At 35.4% G+C, this 21,650-nt stretch overlaps 1 protein-coding gene across 4 annotated transcripts in view; it reads right to left on the bottom strand.

The window, feature by feature from the left end:
* The window catches only part of LOC145259095 (very long chain fatty acid elongase 7-like), a 133,020-nt gene that overhangs the window by 11,763 nt on the left and 99,607 nt on the right, over positions 1–21,650 (bottom strand). For 2 of the 4 annotated variants that reach the window (XM_080116745.1, XM_080116746.1), the window contains exons 4-6: positions 17,963–18,043; positions 4,390–4,446; positions 1,364–1,469 (exon numbers count right to left, since the gene is read on the bottom strand). In XM_080116745.1, coding sequence (XP_079972871.1) covers positions 1,364–1,469; positions 4,390–4,446; positions 17,963–18,043 — 244 coding nt within the window. The remainder of the gene's footprint in view (positions 1–1,363; positions 1,470–4,389; positions 4,447–17,962; positions 18,044–21,650) is intronic. The other 2 variants (XM_080116747.1, XM_080116749.1) reach the window with 1 other exon arrangement.

Here is a 21,650-nt window from a genome sequence, read left to right as displayed (position 1 = left end):
ACTAACTAAAATAACTAACTAACTAAAATAACTAACTAACTAAAATAACTAACTAAAATAACTAACTAAAATAACTAACTAAAATAACTAAATAACTAACTAACTAAAATAACTAACTAAATAAAATAACTAACTAAATAAAATAACTAACTAACTAAAATAACTAACTAAATAAAATAACTAACTAAATAAAATAACTAACTAAATAAAATAACTAACTAAATAAAATAACTAACTAAATAAAATAACTAACTAAATAAAATAACTAACTAAATAAAATAACTAACTAAATAAAATAACTAAATAAATAAAATAACTAACTAAATAAAATAACGAAATAAAATAAATAAAAATAAATAAATATATAAATAAAATAAATTAAATAAATAAACGAAATAAATAAACAAAATAAATAAACAAAAATAAATAAACAAAAATAAATAAACAAAAATAAATAAACAAAAATAAATAAACAAAAATAAATAAACTAAAATAAACAAAAATAAATAAACAAAAATAAATAAAATAAACGAAAATAAATAAAATAAATGAAAATAAATAAAATAAATGAAAATAAATAATTAAAATAAATAAAATAAATAATTAAAATAGTTAAATAATTCTTGAGTTTGAAAAGATACACCCTAAGAAGGTCAGAAGTTACATCAATCAAAACGTGAAAATAACACTCAACATGGCAACAAAGCGCTGCTTTACAATTTGTCATTGTGCAAAGGGAGACAATTCTCTTTTACTAAGAGATTCGTTCATTTTCTTCATCTCATAATTTAGGACGCTCGATGCTCCAATATTTTTTTTATTTATTTAATCAAAACATTAAAAAAAGAAAAAAAAAAAAAAAAAAAAAGCTGCAACAATTTTTTTTTTTATGTAACAAAGTTTATAACATCAATAATACAAAATGTAGTCTTTGATTGAGATTGTCGGACCGTAATAATAATAAAGGGTTGGGTTCGAGACTCCTAACAAACGGTTCCCCAGTTCGATACAAAACACCTGACGAAGGCCGGAGGGCAAAACGGTCGAAACGTTGTGACAATAACAACCAAGATGAGGAAGTCAGTCCGACAATCTCAATCAATGAAAACACCTCATCTCAAAAATACAGACAAAATGTAGTCTTTACACGACTATTAAGAAAAAAAGTGAACTAATCTCTTAGTGAACAGGAGCTGTTTCCCTTAGCACAATGACAAATTGTAAAACAGCGCCGGCAACAGTAGCCCCGATGAATATGGAGAAATTCAATTCTGTCCAAACTTTCATGTGACTACAAACGTGCACTATAGTTTACAACAGAAGATGAAAAAAAAAAAAAAGTTAAAAAATAAAAATAATTTACCGGGAACAAACTTGACGCCGAACCACCACGACACTGGCATAACTCCGTGATGAAACACGTGGAGAAATGTAACCTGAGAAAATTTCTTTCGGACGATGAAAAAAACCTGGAAAGAGAAACGCAAAATCCAGTAAATCCAAACATTTTGGTCAGTCGATTTATTCGTTCATTTCCTATAATGGCAAACATTAAAAAAGAGGTTCTTGTCCAGAATTCCCTTCATATTACAAAAAAGAAAAAGAACTGAAGCCAATTTTCTTTTGAAAAGGAGGTGATACCATGAAATATAAAAATATATAAATAAAATCAGATGGTATAGAAGATGTCTTTGTAAATCTAGTATACCTATAAAAGTGAGCATGAGTGTGTGAGGACACTTCTCATCCTATATACTCAACAAACATTTATTCTACAGACTTGAAATTTAGTATATAGAGTATTCAGATATGTGGAAAACTTTTTAATCGGTTTAAAAAAATGAATAAATAAAGGGCTGCTAAGGAGTCAAAATTGGAAAATTGGTACTTGGGTTCATTGAATTTTTATCTGCTGTTTCACGACGGCGCATCTGCAAACCGTTCACGTTATATTAAGAATAAGTAGGTTTGAAAACACTTTTTAAAGATTGTGGTAAGCTGGCCCAATGGCTATCGTATTTGACTCACTGTCTTTAGGTTTTGGTTTCGATCTCAGCTTGAGTATTTTTCATTCTTACTTACAAAAAGTGAACTGTTAAAAAAAAAAAAAAAAAATTACTTTCATGCACATATCAGTTTCTTTTACTTCATTTTTTTTTTTTAAAGAAATTTAACATTACATTTAATACTGGGCAACACCAAGTACATCTTTTATTTTATTTTTTATATTTTCACCCCAAACACGGCACATTGACACTTTGATGTAGGGGGCTACTATCAGGGATATAAGATACAGGGGTACTATGTGGAGAGTTGGGCAGCAAGATGTCGGTTCACGTTACACTTGAACTTCTGCATGTCAATATAATTGGGGAAGCAGAAGAGCCAGGTAACGTCCAAGGATGGAATACTGTTGCCACATCTGGAGCTGCTAGAAAGGACTTGTCCTGCCTTGATAGAGTTCAAAATAGACTTCGTAGCCTCGTAGGAGATGTCCTTTTCTCTTCCCTGCAACCTCTATCTCACAGAAGAGATGTTGCGAGTCTGTTGTATCGTTATTTTCATGGAAAGTGTTCGACTGAGCTTCAATCTATGGTCCCTCCTCGCCAAACTTTCGCAAGAAACACTCATGTAGCTGAAAACACTATCAATAATTCCCCCCACTCTTTATCTGTGCCTAAATCTAAACGTAGATTCCATAAACAAAGTTTCTTTCTTAGAACTGCACGCCTGTGGAATTGTCTTCCGTTTTCCTGCTTTCCTGCTGACTACAATATGGTTGTGTTCAAGTCTAACGTAAATAAGTTCTTCATGAGCCGTTCCATATAAGTTATCAAATTAACCGAATTTTCATTACTAATGATTACTATATTGTTCAATTTCTACTGTACACTTTAACCCTTATCCTTGAGTGGCTTCTTGGCCTTCATAATGTGATGATTTCTGTGTACAAAAAAAAAAAAAAAAAAAAAAAAAAAAAAACAATTCCAAATTCTAGCAGTTCTGGAGAAGAAACTACTGGAGTAGAAGCCTCTCTTACATCTAAGGATCTCAACTGTGAAGGGGAGGGATTTTGCTGCTTGTCAGACTTGTTGGGGGTATTTACGTCGAGAAGGTACAAGTGCTTGCATTTCTTCGGAGCATTCACCGTTAAAGCATTTGTAGAACAGGCAAGAGGGATGCTACATTTCGTCGATGGGACAGAGGCTGAAGTTTAGATGATAGTTCAGGACCTATCAGGTTGGCGATTCTCTTTTGAACCTTGTCTAGGAGTGAGAGATTAGTAGCAGATTCACCAGCCCAAATATGACAACAATACTCCATACATGGGCGAATGGTGGCCTTATAGAGGTACAGGATGCATCTAGTTTTTTTTTTTTTTTTTTTTTTTTTTTTTTTACAAGGGTGTCACCACTTATCAAGGCCCAGAGGCCACTCGAGGATAAGGGTTAATAGGTATACATTAGTCATTGTGATTTTAGCATAGTAAACAGTGGGAATTTTGTAACTTGGATTACTTAGGGGGACGATTCAATTAGAACTTGTTCACATTGGACTCTTTCTTTTTTTTTTTTTCCATAGGTATCAACTCATTATCAAGGCCAAGAGGCCACTCAAGGATAAGGGTTAAAGAGTGTACAGTAGAAATTGGACAATATAATAATCATTAGTAATGAAAATTTGTTAAATTTGATATCTTATATGGAACGGCTCATCAAGAACTTATTTACGTTAGACTTGAAGACAACCATATTGTAGTCAGCCGGAAAGCAGGAAAACAGAAGACAATTCCACAGGCGTGCAGTTCTAATAAAAAAGCTTTGTTCATGGAATCTACGTTTAGGTTTAGGCACAGGTAAAGAGTGGGGGGAATTATTGATAGTGTTTACGGCTAGACGAGTGTTTCTTGTGAAAGTTTGGCGAGGGGGGACCATAGATTGAAGCTCAGTCGAACACTTTCCATGAAAATAACGATACATCAGAGACAAACTCGCAACATCTCTTCTGTGAGATAGAGGTTGCAAGGAAGAGAAAAGGACATCTCCTGCGTATTCTATTTATTTTAGTCTCTCTGTCTATTTCACTTCTTTTTTTTCTCAAACTTCAATTAATCTGACTTCAAGACTCCCTATATTGTCCAGATTTATTTTTCTTCTTAGGTCATCAAATCTAAGCTTGTCTTTAAGACTCGCATATCATTTCTAGCCATGCAACGCATGTCTTCAACCCTTACTGGTCAGGTTTTTCTTACATACATCATCACATTGCGTACATATGTCAGATTTCTTTGAGAGAAGGGGATTATTTTTAAGGTACATTAATAGACGCACAAAAAGATTTTTCAAAATAAAAAATAAAAAAAAATAAAAAATAAAAAAAAAGTCTTACCGTATCCAAAAGTTCAATGAACTTAGAGAAATAGAACAACCAACAAACGTTAGCCATCTACAAAGAAAGACAAGGAAAATTAGTTACACAAATGTTTTTTTTTGTTTTTTTTACAGTGATCACCACTTATCAAGGCCCGGAAGCCACTCAGGGATAAGGGTTATTGCAAGTACAGTACGTTAGTGTGGAGATTTGATGAAGTGTTTACTTAAGGGGGCGGTTCATTAGGAATTTGTTAACGTTGGACTTGAAGACATCCAAGTTATAGTCCGGTGGGAAGCGGGCAGATGGAACAGAGTTCCACAGGGGTGCAGTTCTAAGAAAGAAGCTTTGTTCATGGAATCCACGTTTTGATTTAGGCACAGATATAGAGTGGGGGAAATTTTTCACAGTGGATTCAGCTAGACGGGTGTTTTTTGTGAAAGATTGGCGAGGGGGGACGAGAGATTGGAGTTCAGACGAGCACCTGCCATGGAAAAAACGATAAAACAAGGCTAGGCTCGCAACGTCTCTTCTGTGGGAGAGAGGTTGCAGGGTAGAGAAAAGGGCATCCCCCACTAAGCCACGAAGTCTATTTTGTACTCTGTCAAGGCAGGATAGGCTGTTTTTAACAGCTCCTGCCCAAATATGGCAACAGTATTCCATCCTTGGACGTTAATTTCGAAAAAATTTAAAAATGAGCGTTTTTTTTTGTTTTTTTTTCAAAGTCTAGCATCAAACTACCTTTCTCTAATGATCAAAGAAATTTTTTCTTTTAAAAAGCAAAATCAAGGTTGATGTTTTTTTTTATACTCATACTATAACAAGGCATATCGCCACTCGGACGTAAGCTGCTACTATCTGGGACCATGCCTAAGAAATATTAAGATGTTGGTTCACATTACATTTGAACTTCTGCATATCAGTACAATCAGGGAAGCAGGTAGCAGGAAGGGAATTCCAAAGTTTGGCTGTTTGAGAAAACAAGCTATTAGAGTAGAAAGCTTTCTGGCATTTAGAGACCTCAACAGTGAAGGGGTGGGATTTTGTTGCTAAGCAGGTTTGTCAAGGATATATACATTGAGGGGGTACAACTGCAAGGAGTTCATCAGAGCACATTCCGTTGCGGCAATAGGACAGAGGTTGGAGCTTAGTTGACAATCACATCCATCCATAGCCTTGAGCCCTTGGGGGTGAGGTGGGGGCATAGACCATCCACAAATTTTGTAGATTCTTTTGTAGCGAGGAGTTCTTTTTTTTCAGGGTGAGGGTGCTGACCTCACGCCGAATTAGTTGACAAAGTAGGACCTATCAGATTGAAAGGGTTTGTATTGCTGTACACATAGATCCGAAAAAGTTGTCAAAAAACAAATATAAAATAAATAAATATTATCAAAGGAAAGATAAGTTACTTTTCTACCAAACTGGACACATTTTCTTTTTATTCAATGTAACATTGTTTATTCAGCTCGAAAAACATGCAGTGTTTACCGATGTATTGGAAAATTCAAAATGGCGCCCGACACTCTCTTTAACACGGTAAGTTTGGGAAAAGGTGTTATCTCTATATAAATAAAATGAACTCATTTTTTCCCAGTCTGATTTTGACCTTAATAGGATTAAAAATCAAGATATTTCATGCAAATATAATATGCACAAACGGCAGAACAATATCTGAGGTGTGTTATAGGCTTATTATTTCTCAAATTCCTCGATAATCTTAGATTTCTATACTTTTTCTGCTGAGAAGTCACGGTCAAAATCGGTTAAGATCAATGGAAGTGGTAAAATATTTTCTCTCTAATAAATTCCTCCTCCCCCTGCCACCACTTAACACCGTTTGGGGATCGTTCACAAGGAACAGTTGAGAAGAGAACACCGGTTTGGCTTCGTAGTTCTTTCATGTGAAGTTATTTAAAATCACTAAACTAAGCTGCAGTGCTCTGTGGCGTAGTGGTTAGCGTGCTGGACGATTCACATTATATTTTCACGTTCACGCCGACCTACCGTAGTCGTTTTTTTTTTTTTTTTTTTTTTCGTAAACAACTGGAATGGACTTTTCTTGGTGGCCGAACGTTGCAGATGGTTTTTTTTTTTTTTTTTTTTTTTTTTTTCACACTTTATTTTCCTACTTTTACTCATGACTCCGGGTTTGATCCTTCCTACTTACCTACCATAACATTTTTTAAAACTCCCCCCCCCCGTCCCAGAAACAAACACTCGGGCAACGCCAGGTACCCCCGCTAGTAAATAATAAACTAGACAAAATACTATTAAAAAGAACACCGAATATATGTCAACTTATGTCACGGTAACATATATTGAGCGAATTTCTAACAGTATTTTGTCTAGTTTATTATTTATAACATCTTTTCCTGAACTTACTGTGTTAAAGAGAGTGTCGGGCGCCATTTTGAATTTTCCAATACATCGGTAAACACTGTATGCTTTTCGAGTTGAATAAACATATTACATTGAATAAAAACACGAAAAATATATCCAGTTAGGTAGAAAAGTAACTTATCTTGCCTTTGATAACATTTATTTGTTATATATTTGTTTTTTGACAACTTTTTTGAATCTATGTGTACAGTAATACAAACCCGAAAACTCTCTTTTGGATTCTATCCAAGAGGGAGAGACTAGCGATAGATGTGCTTCCCTCCTGGAGCTAACACTTGATTCTGTTATGATTCAAATTTATATCTGAGGGTTCTTTTAAGAATAGATGCTGTTCCCTTTATGGCTGCTATTTGTATTTCTTTATAGCTTAGTTTTTCAGGGATTGCTTCTAAGTATTTATGAAGATTTTTTTGTCATTTTTAGATCATTTTTTAGATCCTGACATTTTGTTATATTTTCCCGATCAGCTTTGTTAAGGCCAACATCATTTCGGACTGTGACATCGATAATGAGCGCAGTTCTTTCGGGCTTGTTGCATATTACAATATCTGGTTTAACGGCCTTGTCTTTTATGTATCTGCCTGCCTGTATATCTTTGTCATAGAGCACGGTCACTTTTCCGTTTGATGTTATCGGAGGTGGTTCCAGATGTTCGTTGATCTGTCAAGTTAAATCTCTCCACAGATCTTCCAATGGAGGTATTTACATACTTTGTCGTGACGGGCAGTGTAAAGACAATCTGCCAATAAGATTGGGCATGCAGCATTGTGTGACTTCACATGGTTTACTAACCCGAACTCCTGTCATTCCATTTTTTATTTTTGATGACCAGTTTAAATCTATCTTTTTTCGTTAAGAACCAAGAATCAAGAAAAAAAATGACTGGAAAGTCATTTTTTACTCAAGTAATATTTGGAAAAACAAAATGAAAATGACAAAATGTCATGTTAAGTTAATGTTCGGAAAATTAAAATAAAATATTATTCAAATTTTATTGAAAATGTCAGTGAATAGATCTGAGTATTTTCTATTTAGACAGGACATAAAAAAAGAAAAGAAAAATTGACGACACTTAGTCATCAGCTATTTCATTTTAAATTCTTACACCCCAGAAATTTATATCTTATTTATTAATTAACTTTATTATTTCGGACTATTAGTCTCATCTTTATTAGTTGTTGTTTTTTTAATCTTTTTATTGGTTCACAACGTTTCGGCCAACCTTGATCGCCCTTCGGGGCCCGTAGCGCAGTTGATAGAGATGTTGAATCTCTACGGTTCCAGATGAACATTGTCTGAAGATAGCGGTTTCAATCCCACCCAAAGCGTGCCAGAGGTAATTGGTCAAAAATGTGGTGAGACGACAACAACTACGGATGGCAGTGATGGCTGAGAATGCAGTTAGGAGATTCGAAGTTCCTATCCGTCGCGGTTACCACCTGACGAAGGCCAGAGGAAGTTGGCCGAAACGTTGTGAACCAATAAAAAGATTAAAAAAACAACAACTAATAAAGATGAGACTAATAGTCCGAAATAAAAATAAAATTAACATATAATGCTCATCTCTAAAAATGAATTCCAATTAAGGAATAATATATATATACCGACAGGAGCTGCGGATTTATCTTGCTTTATAAAGACACACTTGTAGAGGTACACGATAACCTCATGTATAGGTACTCTACCAGTATGATAGAAGGAACCCACATTCTTTGCAGCAGCCTTTGCAATGTCCTCAATGAATTTGTTCCAGTTCATATTGCCCATGAATGTAAGACCAAAGAGTTTGAAGGAAGAATTCTTAGGTGGGGGTGTTACTTGTCTTGGATGTCAGCGGTTGGAGAGGCGTCTTGTAATTGTTAAAGGAGAGACGCTTAGTCTTCCTAGCAACATTCTCTCTCAGCTGTAAAAAATTAAAATGAAATTTGGTGGAGCGTAAATTTTTCTACTATTTTTTTTTTTTTTTACATCAGTAACGTCGTTATTTCCATGGCAAGTGCTCGTCTGAGCTCCATTCTCTGGTCCCCTCCTCTCCCCGCTAATCTTTCACGAAAAACACCCGACTAGCTGAAACCACTGTCAATAATTTTCCTCACTCTTTATCCGTGCCTAAATCAAAACGTAGATTCCATGAGCAAAGCTTCTTTCTTAGAAGTGCACGCCAATGGAACTCTCTGCCGCTTGCCTGTTCCCCACCTGACTACAACTTGGATGTCTTCAAGTCCAACGCAAACAAATTCCTGATGAAACCCTTAAGTAATGACACCTTATCAAATCCTCAATACTAACTATTACTACGATACTATCCTACTGATTAGTGTACACACAATAACCCTTATTCCCGAGTGGCTCCTGGGCCTTGATAAGCGGTGGCCCCCATGTAAAAAAAAAAAAAAAATTAATTAATTGTTTTATCGTTATTTCCATGGCAGGTGCTCGTCTGAACTCCAATCTCTCGTCCCCCCCTCGCCAATCTTTCATAAAAAATTAATAACCTATAAACAATCAGTAAAAATCGTATTATTTGGATTCTTTAGACTACTGTTCTAACCTTGAGTGTAATTTTCACGTTTCGGTCAATGCAAACTGACCTGCAGGTACATCTTGTCAAACTCAGGACTGTTTCTGTCAAACTCGAGAATTTGAACAGAACTTTTAAACAGAACCCTTTACGGGGGTAGCATGCTCTTGGTCCATCAACCATGACTGGATAAAGGTCCTAAGTAATTCGCAATTATATTTCTTGGTCGCCCACACTGAGAATTGAACCTTCAACTTTAAGGAGAAAGTCACTTTTACAATTGATTTTTTTCCCCCAAGTATTCTAACCACTACGCCATGGGCGCTTGCAAAGATTAAAAAATTCAACTCCTCCTATATGAATTTGGTGGAGGCAATAACCCATAACCAACCTGCAAAAAATTTGCTAAAGACTTCCCCGTTTCAACAATGATCGTACTGGCTCTCTTGGCGCAGTTAGCTCCAAAAAAGGCTACCATTTTTTATATCAATTAGTTTTGTCCGTTTTCCGTAGCAGTGGCAAATCCAATTAGTCCATCACGCAGAAGGTAGACATATATAAGATTATTTCTTTAGCAATTAGCAGATATTCTTTTGGTTTACTGAGTGTTGAAGAATGAATTTTTTGAGGGGGTTGTTTTATAATCAACATTTTACATTAAATAAAAACACTAAAAACTTATCCAGTTAGGTAGAAGAGTAACTTATCTTGCCTTTGGTAACACTTATTTGTTATAGATTTGTTTTTTTTATCTCATTTGAAAAAATAATGTGGATTTTTTTATTTGTTTTGGGTTTTTTTTTCTTTAAAATATCTCAAATTATAAGAACAGATTCACATTTTATTTGTTTCATGTTTGTTTAAATATCTCGAATTATGATAACAGATTCCAGTAAAAATTTCCAGTAAAAAAAAAAATAAAATAAATAAAAAAATGAAACAAATAAAAAATAAAAAAATAAAATAAATAAAAAAATGAAACAAATAAAAAATAAAAAAATAAAAAAATAAATAAATAAAAAAATAAATAAATAAATAAATAAAAAAATAAATAAATAAAAAAAATAAATAAATAAAAAAATAAAAAAATAAAAAAATAAATAAATAAAAAAATAAATAAAAAAATAAATAAATCAAAAAATAAATAAATAAAAAATAAATAAATAAAAAAATAAATAAATAAAAAAAAAATAAATAAATCTCTATATAAATAAAATGAACTCATTTTTTCCCGTCGGATTTTGACATTAATAGGATTAAAAATCAAGATATTTCATGCAAATATAATATGCACAAACGGCAGAACAATATCTGAGGTGTGTTATAGGCTTATTATTTATCAAATTCCTCGATAATCTTAGATTTCTATACTTTTTCTGCTGAGAAGTCACGGCCAAAATCGGTTAAGATCAATGGAAGTGGTAAAATATTTTCTCTCTAATAAATTCCTTCTCCCCCTGCCACCACTTAACACCGTTTGGGGATCGTTCACAAGGAACAGTTGAGAAGAGAACACCGGTTTGGCTTCGTCGTTCTTTCATGTGAAGTTATTTAAAATCACTAAACTAAGCTGCAGTGCTCTGTTGTGTAGTGGTTAGCGTGCTGGACAATTCACATTATATTTTCACGTTCGCGCCGACCTACCGTAGTCGTTTTTTTTTTTTTTTTCCTAAACAACTGGAATGGACTTTTCTTGGTGGCCGAACTGTTAACGTTGTAGATGTTTTTTTTTTTGTTTTTTTCACACTTTATTTTCCTACTTTTACTCATGACTCCGGGTTTGATCCTTCCTACTTACCTACCATAACATTTTTTAAAACTCCCCCCCCCCGTCCCGGAAACAAACACTCGGGCAACGCCGGGTACCCCCACTAGTAAATAAATAAATAAAAAAATAAATAAATAAAAAAATAAATAAATAAACAAATAAATAAATAAACAAATAAATAAATAAACAAATAAATAAAACTTCCCTCTGGTATTCATCCAGTTGATAACCTAAACTTCAGCAACTTTGCATCAACATCTTTGGCAGGTTATGCAAGCAGACGAAAGATGCCAAAGTGAAAACTCATCGTTCCACTCCTTGTTTCCATGTAAAGAATGGTTTTCTAGTACCCCCTTGCCAAACTTTTACAAAAGAACACTCGACTAGCTAAAAACCACTATATATGATTTTCCCCACTCTATCTGTGCCTAAACATAAACGCAGATTCCATGAACAAAGCTTCTTTCTTAGAACTGCTCGCCTTTGGAACACTGTTCTGCTGGTATGTTTTCCGACCAAATACAACATGGTGACATTCAAATCTTATGTAAACAAGTTCCTGTTAGGTCGTCCTCATAAATAATCAAATTCCCCCAAATTTACATCATTAAGGATTACTTCACTACCACCTTACGTTCATTAACCTTTATTCTCGAGTGGCCTTCGGGCCTTGATAAGTGGTGAGCCCCCCCCCCTCGAGTAAAAAAAAAAAAAAAAAAAAGTTAATAAATTTCATACTTTCAAGAAACTCGTCTTTTGACAACTCATTGGGTAATCACTTCGGCATGCCGATGCAAAGTTGCCAGAGATCAGATCATAAATTGGATAAGTACCCTAATTTTACTCGTACCATTATCCCTGAGCTTAATTAGAACTGGCAAGATAACAGCTTGTGTCTTCAAGTCCAATGTAAACAAGTTCTTGAGCCGTTCCCCTTAAGTAATCCAATTTACCAAATTTACACTTCTAACGATTACGAGATTTTCCTGTTGAATACTGTACATTAACACTTATCCTCGAGTGGCCCCCAGGCCTTGATAAGTGGTGACTCCTCTGTAAAAAAAAAAAAAAAAAAAAAAAAAAAACTTTCTTTCTCAGTTTGTTCAAGTCATTTTATTTTTTATTTATTTTTTTATTTTTTTTTTACAAGGAGGAGCTTAGAGTTAGTGATAGGGTTAGCTTCTTTCTTAGAACTGCATGCCTGTGGAACTCTGTTCCGTCTGCCTGCTTCCCTCCTGACTACAACTTGGATGTCTTCAAGTTCAACGTTAACAAATTCCTGATGAACCGCCCCCTTAAGTAGACACTTTATTAAAATATCCACACTAACGTACTGTACTTACAATAACCCTTATCCCTGAGTGGCTTTCGGGCCTTGATAAGAGGTGACCACCTTGTAAAAAAAAGACTGATTTATTCCTATTATTGTTATTCTTCAACAATAGCGGTCTCATTCTATAGTTGATCAATCAAGGATGGTTTTTATTATTTCGATTTGTAATTTAGTAACACTTCATAAAATTAAACAGTGTTTAGTTAAAATGTTGCCATTCAGACTTAGGGTTAATTGTAGGGCTAACGGAGAGTATATTTTGGCTAGTAAGAAACAAATAATAAAATCAAATAGCATTTATTATAAATGCTACCTACCAGACTCAAGGTTAAGTGGTAGGTTTTGTAAGAAACAAGCCGAGCATGCAGAGTCCCTCTCCACAAGTGAAAAATTTACTTTCACCATGACTAATGTTTGCCCAAAATTTTTTAAAAAAATTCAAGGAGTTGTTATTGAGAAAGCTGCAAACAAATGAACAGATGACCGCTTTTAGAGCAATTTTACCCCTACAATGGTCCCTAGAGAAAGCAACACGAGTTATCACAGAAAATCCGTTCTGGCAAAAATTGACTTTCATCATGACTAATGTTTGTGCAAAAAAAAAAATTTTTTTTTTTTTAAAATCCAAGGCGTGGTTATTGAGAAAAGTGCAAACAGACAAACGGAAGTGAATTACTGGGTCCAATCACTCCTTTGTTGGGGGGGGGGCAAATAAAATCGGTGTAATTAATTACATTGACCAATTTCTACTGTACACTCTTTAACCCTTATCCTTGAGTGGCCTCTGGGCCTTGATAATGTGGTGATGCCTTTGTAAAAAAAAAAAAAAAAAAATTAAATATATTACAAATTAAAAATCGTGAAAAATTGTCTTTTGCACAGTGAATTGATTTGACTTATTGCAGCTACGAAAAACAGATCAAACTAAACGATAATAAAAAAATGGCAGCCTCATTGGGAGCTAATCGCTTCCAGATAGATACCATAACTCATCTTAAAGCAAATGAGGTAAAATAAAGAAACTGGAAAAACGGGTCACACATGACTTTAATAAAATCCAGGAATTGCGCCATTTTGAAGTTTGTTCATCGCATACCTCTTAAGTTACCATGGTTACCAGAAAAAAAAAATGAGATTTGAAGTTTCACAACATTCCTCACGTTCCCCTATCACCCTGAATATTTTATATATATATATATATATATATATATATTAGTCTTTGAAGTTTTTAACCTTTAAAACTATACAAAAAAAAATATTTTTTATCATTCGTTAGAAAACCATCTAGTCAGTAAGTCATTTAATTACCTTCACTGCATCAACTCGCTCTCGAATTTACTATAGTACTATTAATAATTTATTTTTTAAGGGATCATCAGTTGTTTACCATGAAACACTGTTTCGGGATATATATATATATATATATATATATATATATATATATGTATATGTATGTGTATGTGTGGGTGTGGGTGTATATACATATAAGAATAATGAGATGAATTGAATCACAAATTAATGAATCTTGTGGTTTCAAGTCTTTTGGGAGGTAATATTTTTATATAAGACAATCCCAGCCAAATAAGAATTGGTCAGTATACTAGATAGATCAAAATAAAATTTATACGACCAGGACTCATCAGCATTGCCTGTGTGTTATTTAAGAAAAAACACTTAGGCGTGTTGGATTAATCAATCAGAGCAGCAGAAGCCCACCTCTTCACTGTATCGATAACCAGATGCTGGAAGGCTTTTTATTCTCATAGCTTCTTTCCTCAGACCACTTTTAAAATTTCCTGCCCACTCGTCCAACTTTGCCAACCTGAAATTCTATTTTCCTTTAGTAAAGAATATTGTTGTTATATTTGGGCTGGTGCATCTGCAACTAGTCTCTCACTCCTGGACAGGGTTCAAAAGAGAGTTGCCAACCTAATAGGTCCCAAACTGTCAACTAGACTTCAACCTCTGTCCCATCGATGAAACGTTGTATCCCTCTGCCTGTTTTACAAATATTTTAACGGTAGATGCTCCGACCAACTACAAGCCCTTGTACCTCCTTAAATATCCTCAACGAATCCGACAAGCAGTAAAATTCCACCCTTACAGAGTAGGTGCCAGAAAGCCTTCTACTTTTCACGATTTTTAATTTGTAATATATTTAATTACACCGATTTTATTTGTCCCCCCCCCCCCGACAAAGGAGTGATTTCTTCCCCAGAACTGCTAGACTTTGGAATCTCCTTCCGGGTTGCTGCTTCCCCCGACTGTACTGACATGCAGAAGTTCAAGTGTAATGTAAACAGACATCTTGCTGCTCAACTCCCTACATAGTATCCCTGCAATTTATGTCCCAGATAGTAGCAACCTACATCACAGTGGAACTGTGCAAAAAGTGAAGCATACATGGTTCCCCGTGAGTGCACAGTGAACAAGGCATAAAAAAAATGACTAAGTTCAGCATTTGCACCACTCCCCATTTAGCCTCAAAAGTCTCTAGGGGACGTCAAATCCTGGTGAAAATGAACAAACGGTGCAGTTTTAGGCCTTAATTTGAGTTCTGCACCATGCAAAAAAAAAAAAAAAAAAAAAAAAGAAATGACTACGTTTGAACCCACTCCCCCACACATTTAGCCCCAAAAGTCCCCAAGGCCTTAGCATATTTAAATTCGAGTTCAGCACCATGCAAAACTGCTAAATGAACATACACAGAAAATTTTGGACAAATATGGTAAAATAGTCCCAAAAATAGCCCCTGGGGCACACCCAGGAGTTATCGCGAAGTATAGACAAACAAAATTATATAGAAATCAGTTAGTTACAACTTTTCAGAAAGTTTTATAAAAATCCAAGTCATCAATTTTTTTTTTTAATAAGCACAAAAGTGTCAATTTTAGCCATTTTAACCAAAAGGCACTCCTAGGGGAACAACCGGAGTTTTCCTGGAAAATCCGTTCTGTTACTTTTTTACTCATATCATGTTTAATGTTTGTGCAAAATTTCCAAAAATTCCAAGATGAGTTATTGAGAAAAGTGCAGACAGACAAGGGTGAATTTACAGGTCCACCCTCCTTTTGTGGGGGTGATAAAAAATTTTTTTTTTTTTTTTTTAAACTCATCAAAACTGAAAACTATAGCTTTAATAAAATTTTCAACATTTCCATATTTCTGTTAGTAAACTATTTCTTCAAATGAATCGTTTATCATAAGATTAAATGTATTTTTTTGGAATCTCCAGACTATTGTTCTCATCTTTAACTGTTATTTTCACAATGTTTTGGTCGATGTAACCTCCGACCTTCTTATAAATAATGGATAATATAAAGAGTAATCTAATATATAAAACTCACTATGCCTGTCTGTCCGTCTCCATATTTTCAAACTCTATTTCTTCCGAAACTAAAAGTCACAGAGCAGCGCTAGGGGCCTCAAATAATTGGATTTTTTTGGGGGGGACCTTTCTTTTATGGGTCTTAAGGGTTCAAAACTGAAAAAAATCGTTACACATTTTGTACATTCATCTTAGTTTATTTTTAATTTTTAATCAGTTCATATGCGTGTCACGTTGGCACAGTGGTAACATCACCAGCTTTGAATGCTAAAGTTTCGGTTTCGATTCTACCTTATGGCACCCAAATACATTTTTTTTTTTTTAAATTTTGAAATCACAACTATAATAATACATACGAAATCTGGACAAATTAAAATATCATATTTAAGCGTATTTTATGACCGGACAAAGCCGAGCGACCCCTCCCCTTTGCTAGTAAGTAAATAATAATAGTCTTGGACGATTTTTAACCTTAAAAAAATATATAAATTTTTCTTATATATCTCCGTATATTTTAGCAGCAAATCTTTATTCAAACACGTCCGCATGGGTAGTTACAAGGGCTGAATTTGTTCAGACCTGGCCTATATTTTTGCCTCTGTTTCTGCCTTCCTGATAATATTGTGTCGGAGATGGGCATATTTGCTGATGATACCACACTATAACATGCACGAAGGAAGAACGGATGTACATAAATATAAGACAATGGCAAAATCGTTAGAAAATTACCTCCAAACCGTAGTTAAATGAGGCCGCAAATGGATGTTAACATTTAATGCTACTAAGACTAAGCTGCGCCACCGATATCCCAGACAAATAACACCTTTCTCAAGAATTCTTTCAAACTCAGAAATTCCAAACTATCCAAAAATAACCAATAATTTATTACATATTTAAAAAGTGGGGGAAAAAAAATGTAATCTACTAAACACAGTAATGGAGGTGGAGAATTTAAGTAATTTGACAGAAAATCAGGAGTTAATACCAGAAATGGTTGAAGTAGGTTACAAGCTGAAAAACATGTATTTTTCTTTTTGGTGTATTTTTTTTTTTTTTTGTATTTTAATGGTTAAAAAAAATAAATAAAAAATAGGAAGGGAATAAATAAAACAGGGAATAGAGAAAGAGAGGAACAAATAAAATGAGGGGAAGAGAGCAAAATAGGAGGGAGTAAATGGAGGGGGCAAAAGGGAAAGGGGGCAAAAGAGGGGGGAAAGGGTAAAGAGAAATGGGCGGGGGAAGTGAAGAGGAAAAAAGGGGAGAGGGAGAAGAGAAAGGGGGAGAGGGAGAAGAGAAAGGGGGAGAGGGAGAAGAGAAAGGGGGAGAGGGAGAAGAGAAAGGGGGAGAGGGAGAAGAGAAAGGGGGAGAGAGAGAAGAGAAAGGGGGAGAGAGAGAAGAGAAAGGGGGAGAGGGAGAAGAGAAAGGGGGAGAGGGAGAAGAGAAAGGGGGAGAGGGAGAAGAGAAAGGGGGAGAGGGAGAAGAGAAAGGGGGAGAGGGAGAAGAGAAAGGGGGAGAAGAGAAGGGGGGGAAGAGAAAGGGGGAGAAGAGAAGGGGGGGAGAAGAGAAAGGGGGAGAAGAGAAAGGGGGAGAAGAGAAAGGGGGAGAAGAGAAAGGGGGGGGAGAAGAGAAGGGGGGGAGAAGAGAAGGGGGGGAGAAGAGAAGGGGGGGAGGAGAGAAGGGGGGGGGAGAAGAGAAGGGGGGGAGAAGAGAAGGGGGGGAGAAGAGAAGGGGGGGAGAAGAGAAGGGGGGGAGAAGAGAAGGGGGGGAGAAGAGAAGGGGGGAGAAGAGAAGGGGGGGAGAAGAGAAAGGGGGGAGAAGAGAAAGGGGGGAGAAGAGAAAGGGGGGGAGAAGAGAAAGGGGGGAGAAGAGAAAGGGGGGGAGAAGAGAAAGGGGGGGAGAAGAGAAAGGGGGGGGAGAAGAGAAAGGGGGAGAAGAGAAGGGGGGGAGAAGAGAAAGGGGGAGAAGAGAAGGGGGAGAAGACAAAGGGGGGGGAGACAAAGGGGGGGAGACAAAGGGGGGGGAGACAAGGGGGGGGGGGAGACAAGGGGGGAGAAGACAAAGGGGGGAGAAGACAAAGGGGGGAGAAGACAAAGGTGGAGAAAAGGAGGAAGAGAAAAAAACGAAGGGAAAAAAACGGAGAAAAATAAAAACTGACAAAAAAAGATGAAAAGAAACAAAAATAAACAAAAAAGATTTTAAAAAAATGTCTGCCTCATAAAACTGGCGATGACACCAACGTACCCTGAGTGCTAATGGCGACCGTGAATAATCAACAGGTTGGCATCTGTAACTGTAACCTGCAAACCAACCTGACACCAAAAACTGAAAGAAAAAAAATATTTTTAGAAATAATTATATAAAGTACACATGACAGACATTTTTTGCATTTTTTTTTTTACAATTTCCAACAAATAAGAAAAGAAATTATGTAAGAATAGTTTTTTGTGTGTGTATGTGTTTGCATGCGCATATGTGTGTGTGTACATGCATCTGTATGTGCGTGTGTGTGCGTCTGTAAATGCATGTCTGTGCGTGCATGTATATGTGTGTGTATACGTGTATGTGTGTGCATGTGTATGCGTGTTATGAGTGCATATGTTTTTTTTTTTGTTTGTTTTTTCATTTTATTTCAGTGGAAGTTTTCAGAAATCAAGGGAGCCGCATTTGCTGGGGCTACCCGGCTACACTTGATGTCTACATGAAATACACAGATATTCAAACATTCCATTAAAGTTCTTATACTATTTTTTTTTTTTTTATTGCAATTTCGCCCCAAACAGGGCACAGTGCCACTTTGATGTAGGGGGGGGGGGCTACTAAAAGAGACAGAAGTCGGGAGTTGAGCATCAGGATGACTATTCACATTACACTTGCACTTCTGCATGTCAGTACAATTGGGGAAGCATGTACACGGAAGGGAATTCAAAAATCTAGCAGTTCTGGGGAAGAAACTATTAAAGTAGAAGGTTTTCTTACATCTAGGGATCTCCACTATGTAGGGGTGGGGTTTAGCTGCTTGTAAGGTTTGTCGGGGGTATTTACGTCGAGGGAGTACAAGGGTCGGGTCTGTAGTTCATTGGAACAGCCACCATTAAAATACTTATAGAACAGGCAGAAGGACGCGACATCTCGTCGATGGGACAGAGGCTTAAGCCTATATGATATTTCAGGACCTATCAGATGAACGACTCTCTTGAATTCTGTCCAGGAGCGAGAGACAAGTAGCAGGTATACCAGCCTAAATGTGACAATATTCCATACTTAATTATTTATTTATTTTTATTTTTTTTTTATTTTTTTTATTTTTTTATTTTATTTTATTTATTTATTTTATTTTATTTTATTTATTTATTTATTTTTTTTTTTTGGCTAGCAAATTATTTCTCGTAAAACATAATATTCCACAGATGATTGATTCTATAATAATACATACGCAATCTGCATGAATTAAAATATCATGTTTAAGCGTATTGTATGACCGGGCAACGCCGGGTGGCCAGCTAGTGATCTATATGAACAAAGCAGATAATAAAATTATTATTTTGTTTCATTTTACTTCAGTCGAAGTTCTCAGAAATCAAGGGGGCCCCTTTTCCTGGGGCTAACACTTGATCTCGGCATGAACCACATAGATATTCGAATATTCCATTAAAGTTCTCCAATTTTCCTCTCCCCAATTGACCATTTAAATAAGTCATAGCGGTACTAGTGCAGAGAGTGATCCGGACGTAAATAATAACGTTATTATTTAAAAAGCCATTCTTAACATGGGGAGGGTGTTTTGTACCTATTCTATACTTCAACCGTACAATTGAATAAAAAAACATAAAACTTTAATTAAACTTGGAAATACGATTTAAAAAAAAATAGCGCGGATCAATAAGTGCACTTCCTTTCCTCTTCTCTCCCCCTTCCTTTTCTCTTCTCCCCCCCCCCCGTTCTCTTCTCTCCCCCCCCCCCTCTAATCAGTCATAGTATATCTTTCTTGTGGTCTCTTGGTCTTACGAGATTCCAAAATTCCTCATAACAAAAAAAAAAAAAAAAACTATCAAATTACGTGATTTTTGGAATATGTCATTATCGTTCTGTGACTTGTACGTTTCTGAATTTTCTTTACTTTTAATTGCCGCCATAAGTGCTAATTTGAATAAGCACCCAACTGTTTTACTTTAGTGTTCCTATTTACTTGCCTCTCCACGAGGTCAGAGTTAGACACAAGGTCGGTTTTTAATATGGGGAAAATCCAGCTCCCCAAAAAGGGGCACTCTGGATAGGAACAAAAGTAAAAACTCTCTTTCATGAAGGATTTCTCCTCCACTGACTGAGGACAGAAAAGGTGAAGTGTAGCATCAGAACAGATACTACACTGTGATTTTGGATATATAGTTTATTGCGCGAGTAATTCTTACAATTCGCAATTAAAAATTGAAAAAGAAAGAAAAATCGACAACAAACTTCAGCACAAGGCCCTCTAGGAAATTGGGGAGGGAGGGTGCAGGGTCTTTGTAACTAAATTTGAAGACTATGGAAACTTACTCTTGACTGGCAACATTTACCACAATACCGCATTCGCTCCGTGAAATAACACCTACTTGATTCCCTAGCGTTTTTGGAAAATTATGTACGTTTGTAAAAAAAATTGTTATTGTGTGTGTGTGTGTGTGTGTGTGTGTGTGTGTGTGTGTGTGTGTGTGTGTGTGTGTGTGTGTGTAAGTAAGGATAAAAGGTTCAATTTCATTCTTAAAAAAGTCTTAAGGAATGGGGCAAATCTAAGAAAATGCTCATGTACACCGTGATGTTAGCCTGAAGGCCAAGACAAATAATTACACCTACAGGGAAAATTGTTCAAAAAAAATTTTCTTTTTTTTTTTTTTAACAATTTTCCAAACGTTAAAATGCAATTTCTCCATTTTTTTTTTATCCTTCTTCTTTTAGAGAGCTGGCAACTCTTTTTTTTTTTTTTTTTTTTTTTTCTATGGTGTCGAATGGTTCAGGGTCGCCTGACGAAGTCTCATTGACTGAAACAGATGGCTGTTTGTAGCGACCAAAATTAAATGTTTACCCTTGAATAAATAATAAATAAATGTGTGTGTGTGTGAGAGAGAGAGAGAGATTTCCAAAGTTTCTTTTTGTTGTTTTTTTTTTTTAATAACTTAGGTGCCATAAGTTAGAATCAATACCAAAAACATTTAGCTCTCCCGCTCCAGTCGCGTTCAATCGTGGCCTTCGTTTTAAGACGGTCTTGGTTCAATGTTGTTTGAGCTAACCCAACAGAGAGAAAAAACAGTCATAAAATTAAAACCACTTATAGCTATGATTAGTTTACGCATGCGCAAACTAATAGAAATGTCGACAAGTTGAAATGAACACTTTGCATTTCAATTTGCCAACATATCTTCTGTGTTAATTCATCCATCCAAAAAGTTTACTCATCCTTGGTACAACATGGCTATTTCCTATTATTAGTGTTATGTGGTCAGTAGTTTAAGAGTTAAATATTCACACGCGGGCAGACACAAATACATACGTCTGCCGTTTTATTTATATCGATTACTATTATTACTTAGCACTTTATCCGTTGTGCGACGCACGCATCTCTATGGGTAATTCTAGTGTGAATTTTGTGAGCGGTCAGAGATTACATCAGCCGAAACATGATGGAAATGATATCAAAGATGAAAACGATAGTCACTATAATCCAAATAACCAATCCTCCTCATCTAAAAAATTCCAGAAACATTATACCTACAATAATACACACGCGTCTAAAAAGACGCAAAACGATTAAAAGATATCTTTTTTCTGAAATCAACACCAATCTAAAAAAATAAAATAAAAATAAGGAATTAGGTTAGAACATCTATTTTTATGTTAACAGGTATAATGAGAAACGCAAAGGGGAAAAAAAAAAAAAAAAAAAAAAACAAAA

This window comes from Euprymna scolopes, chromosome 34, assembly GCF_053919585.1.
Source record: "Euprymna scolopes isolate OS-2025 chromosome 34, ASM5391958v1, whole genome shotgun sequence".
Lineage (NCBI taxonomy): Eukaryota > Metazoa > Mollusca > Cephalopoda > Sepiida > Sepiolidae > Euprymna > Euprymna scolopes.
Note: the sequence above shows the minus strand (reverse complement) of the source record. Positions and strands in the feature narration are given on the sequence as shown.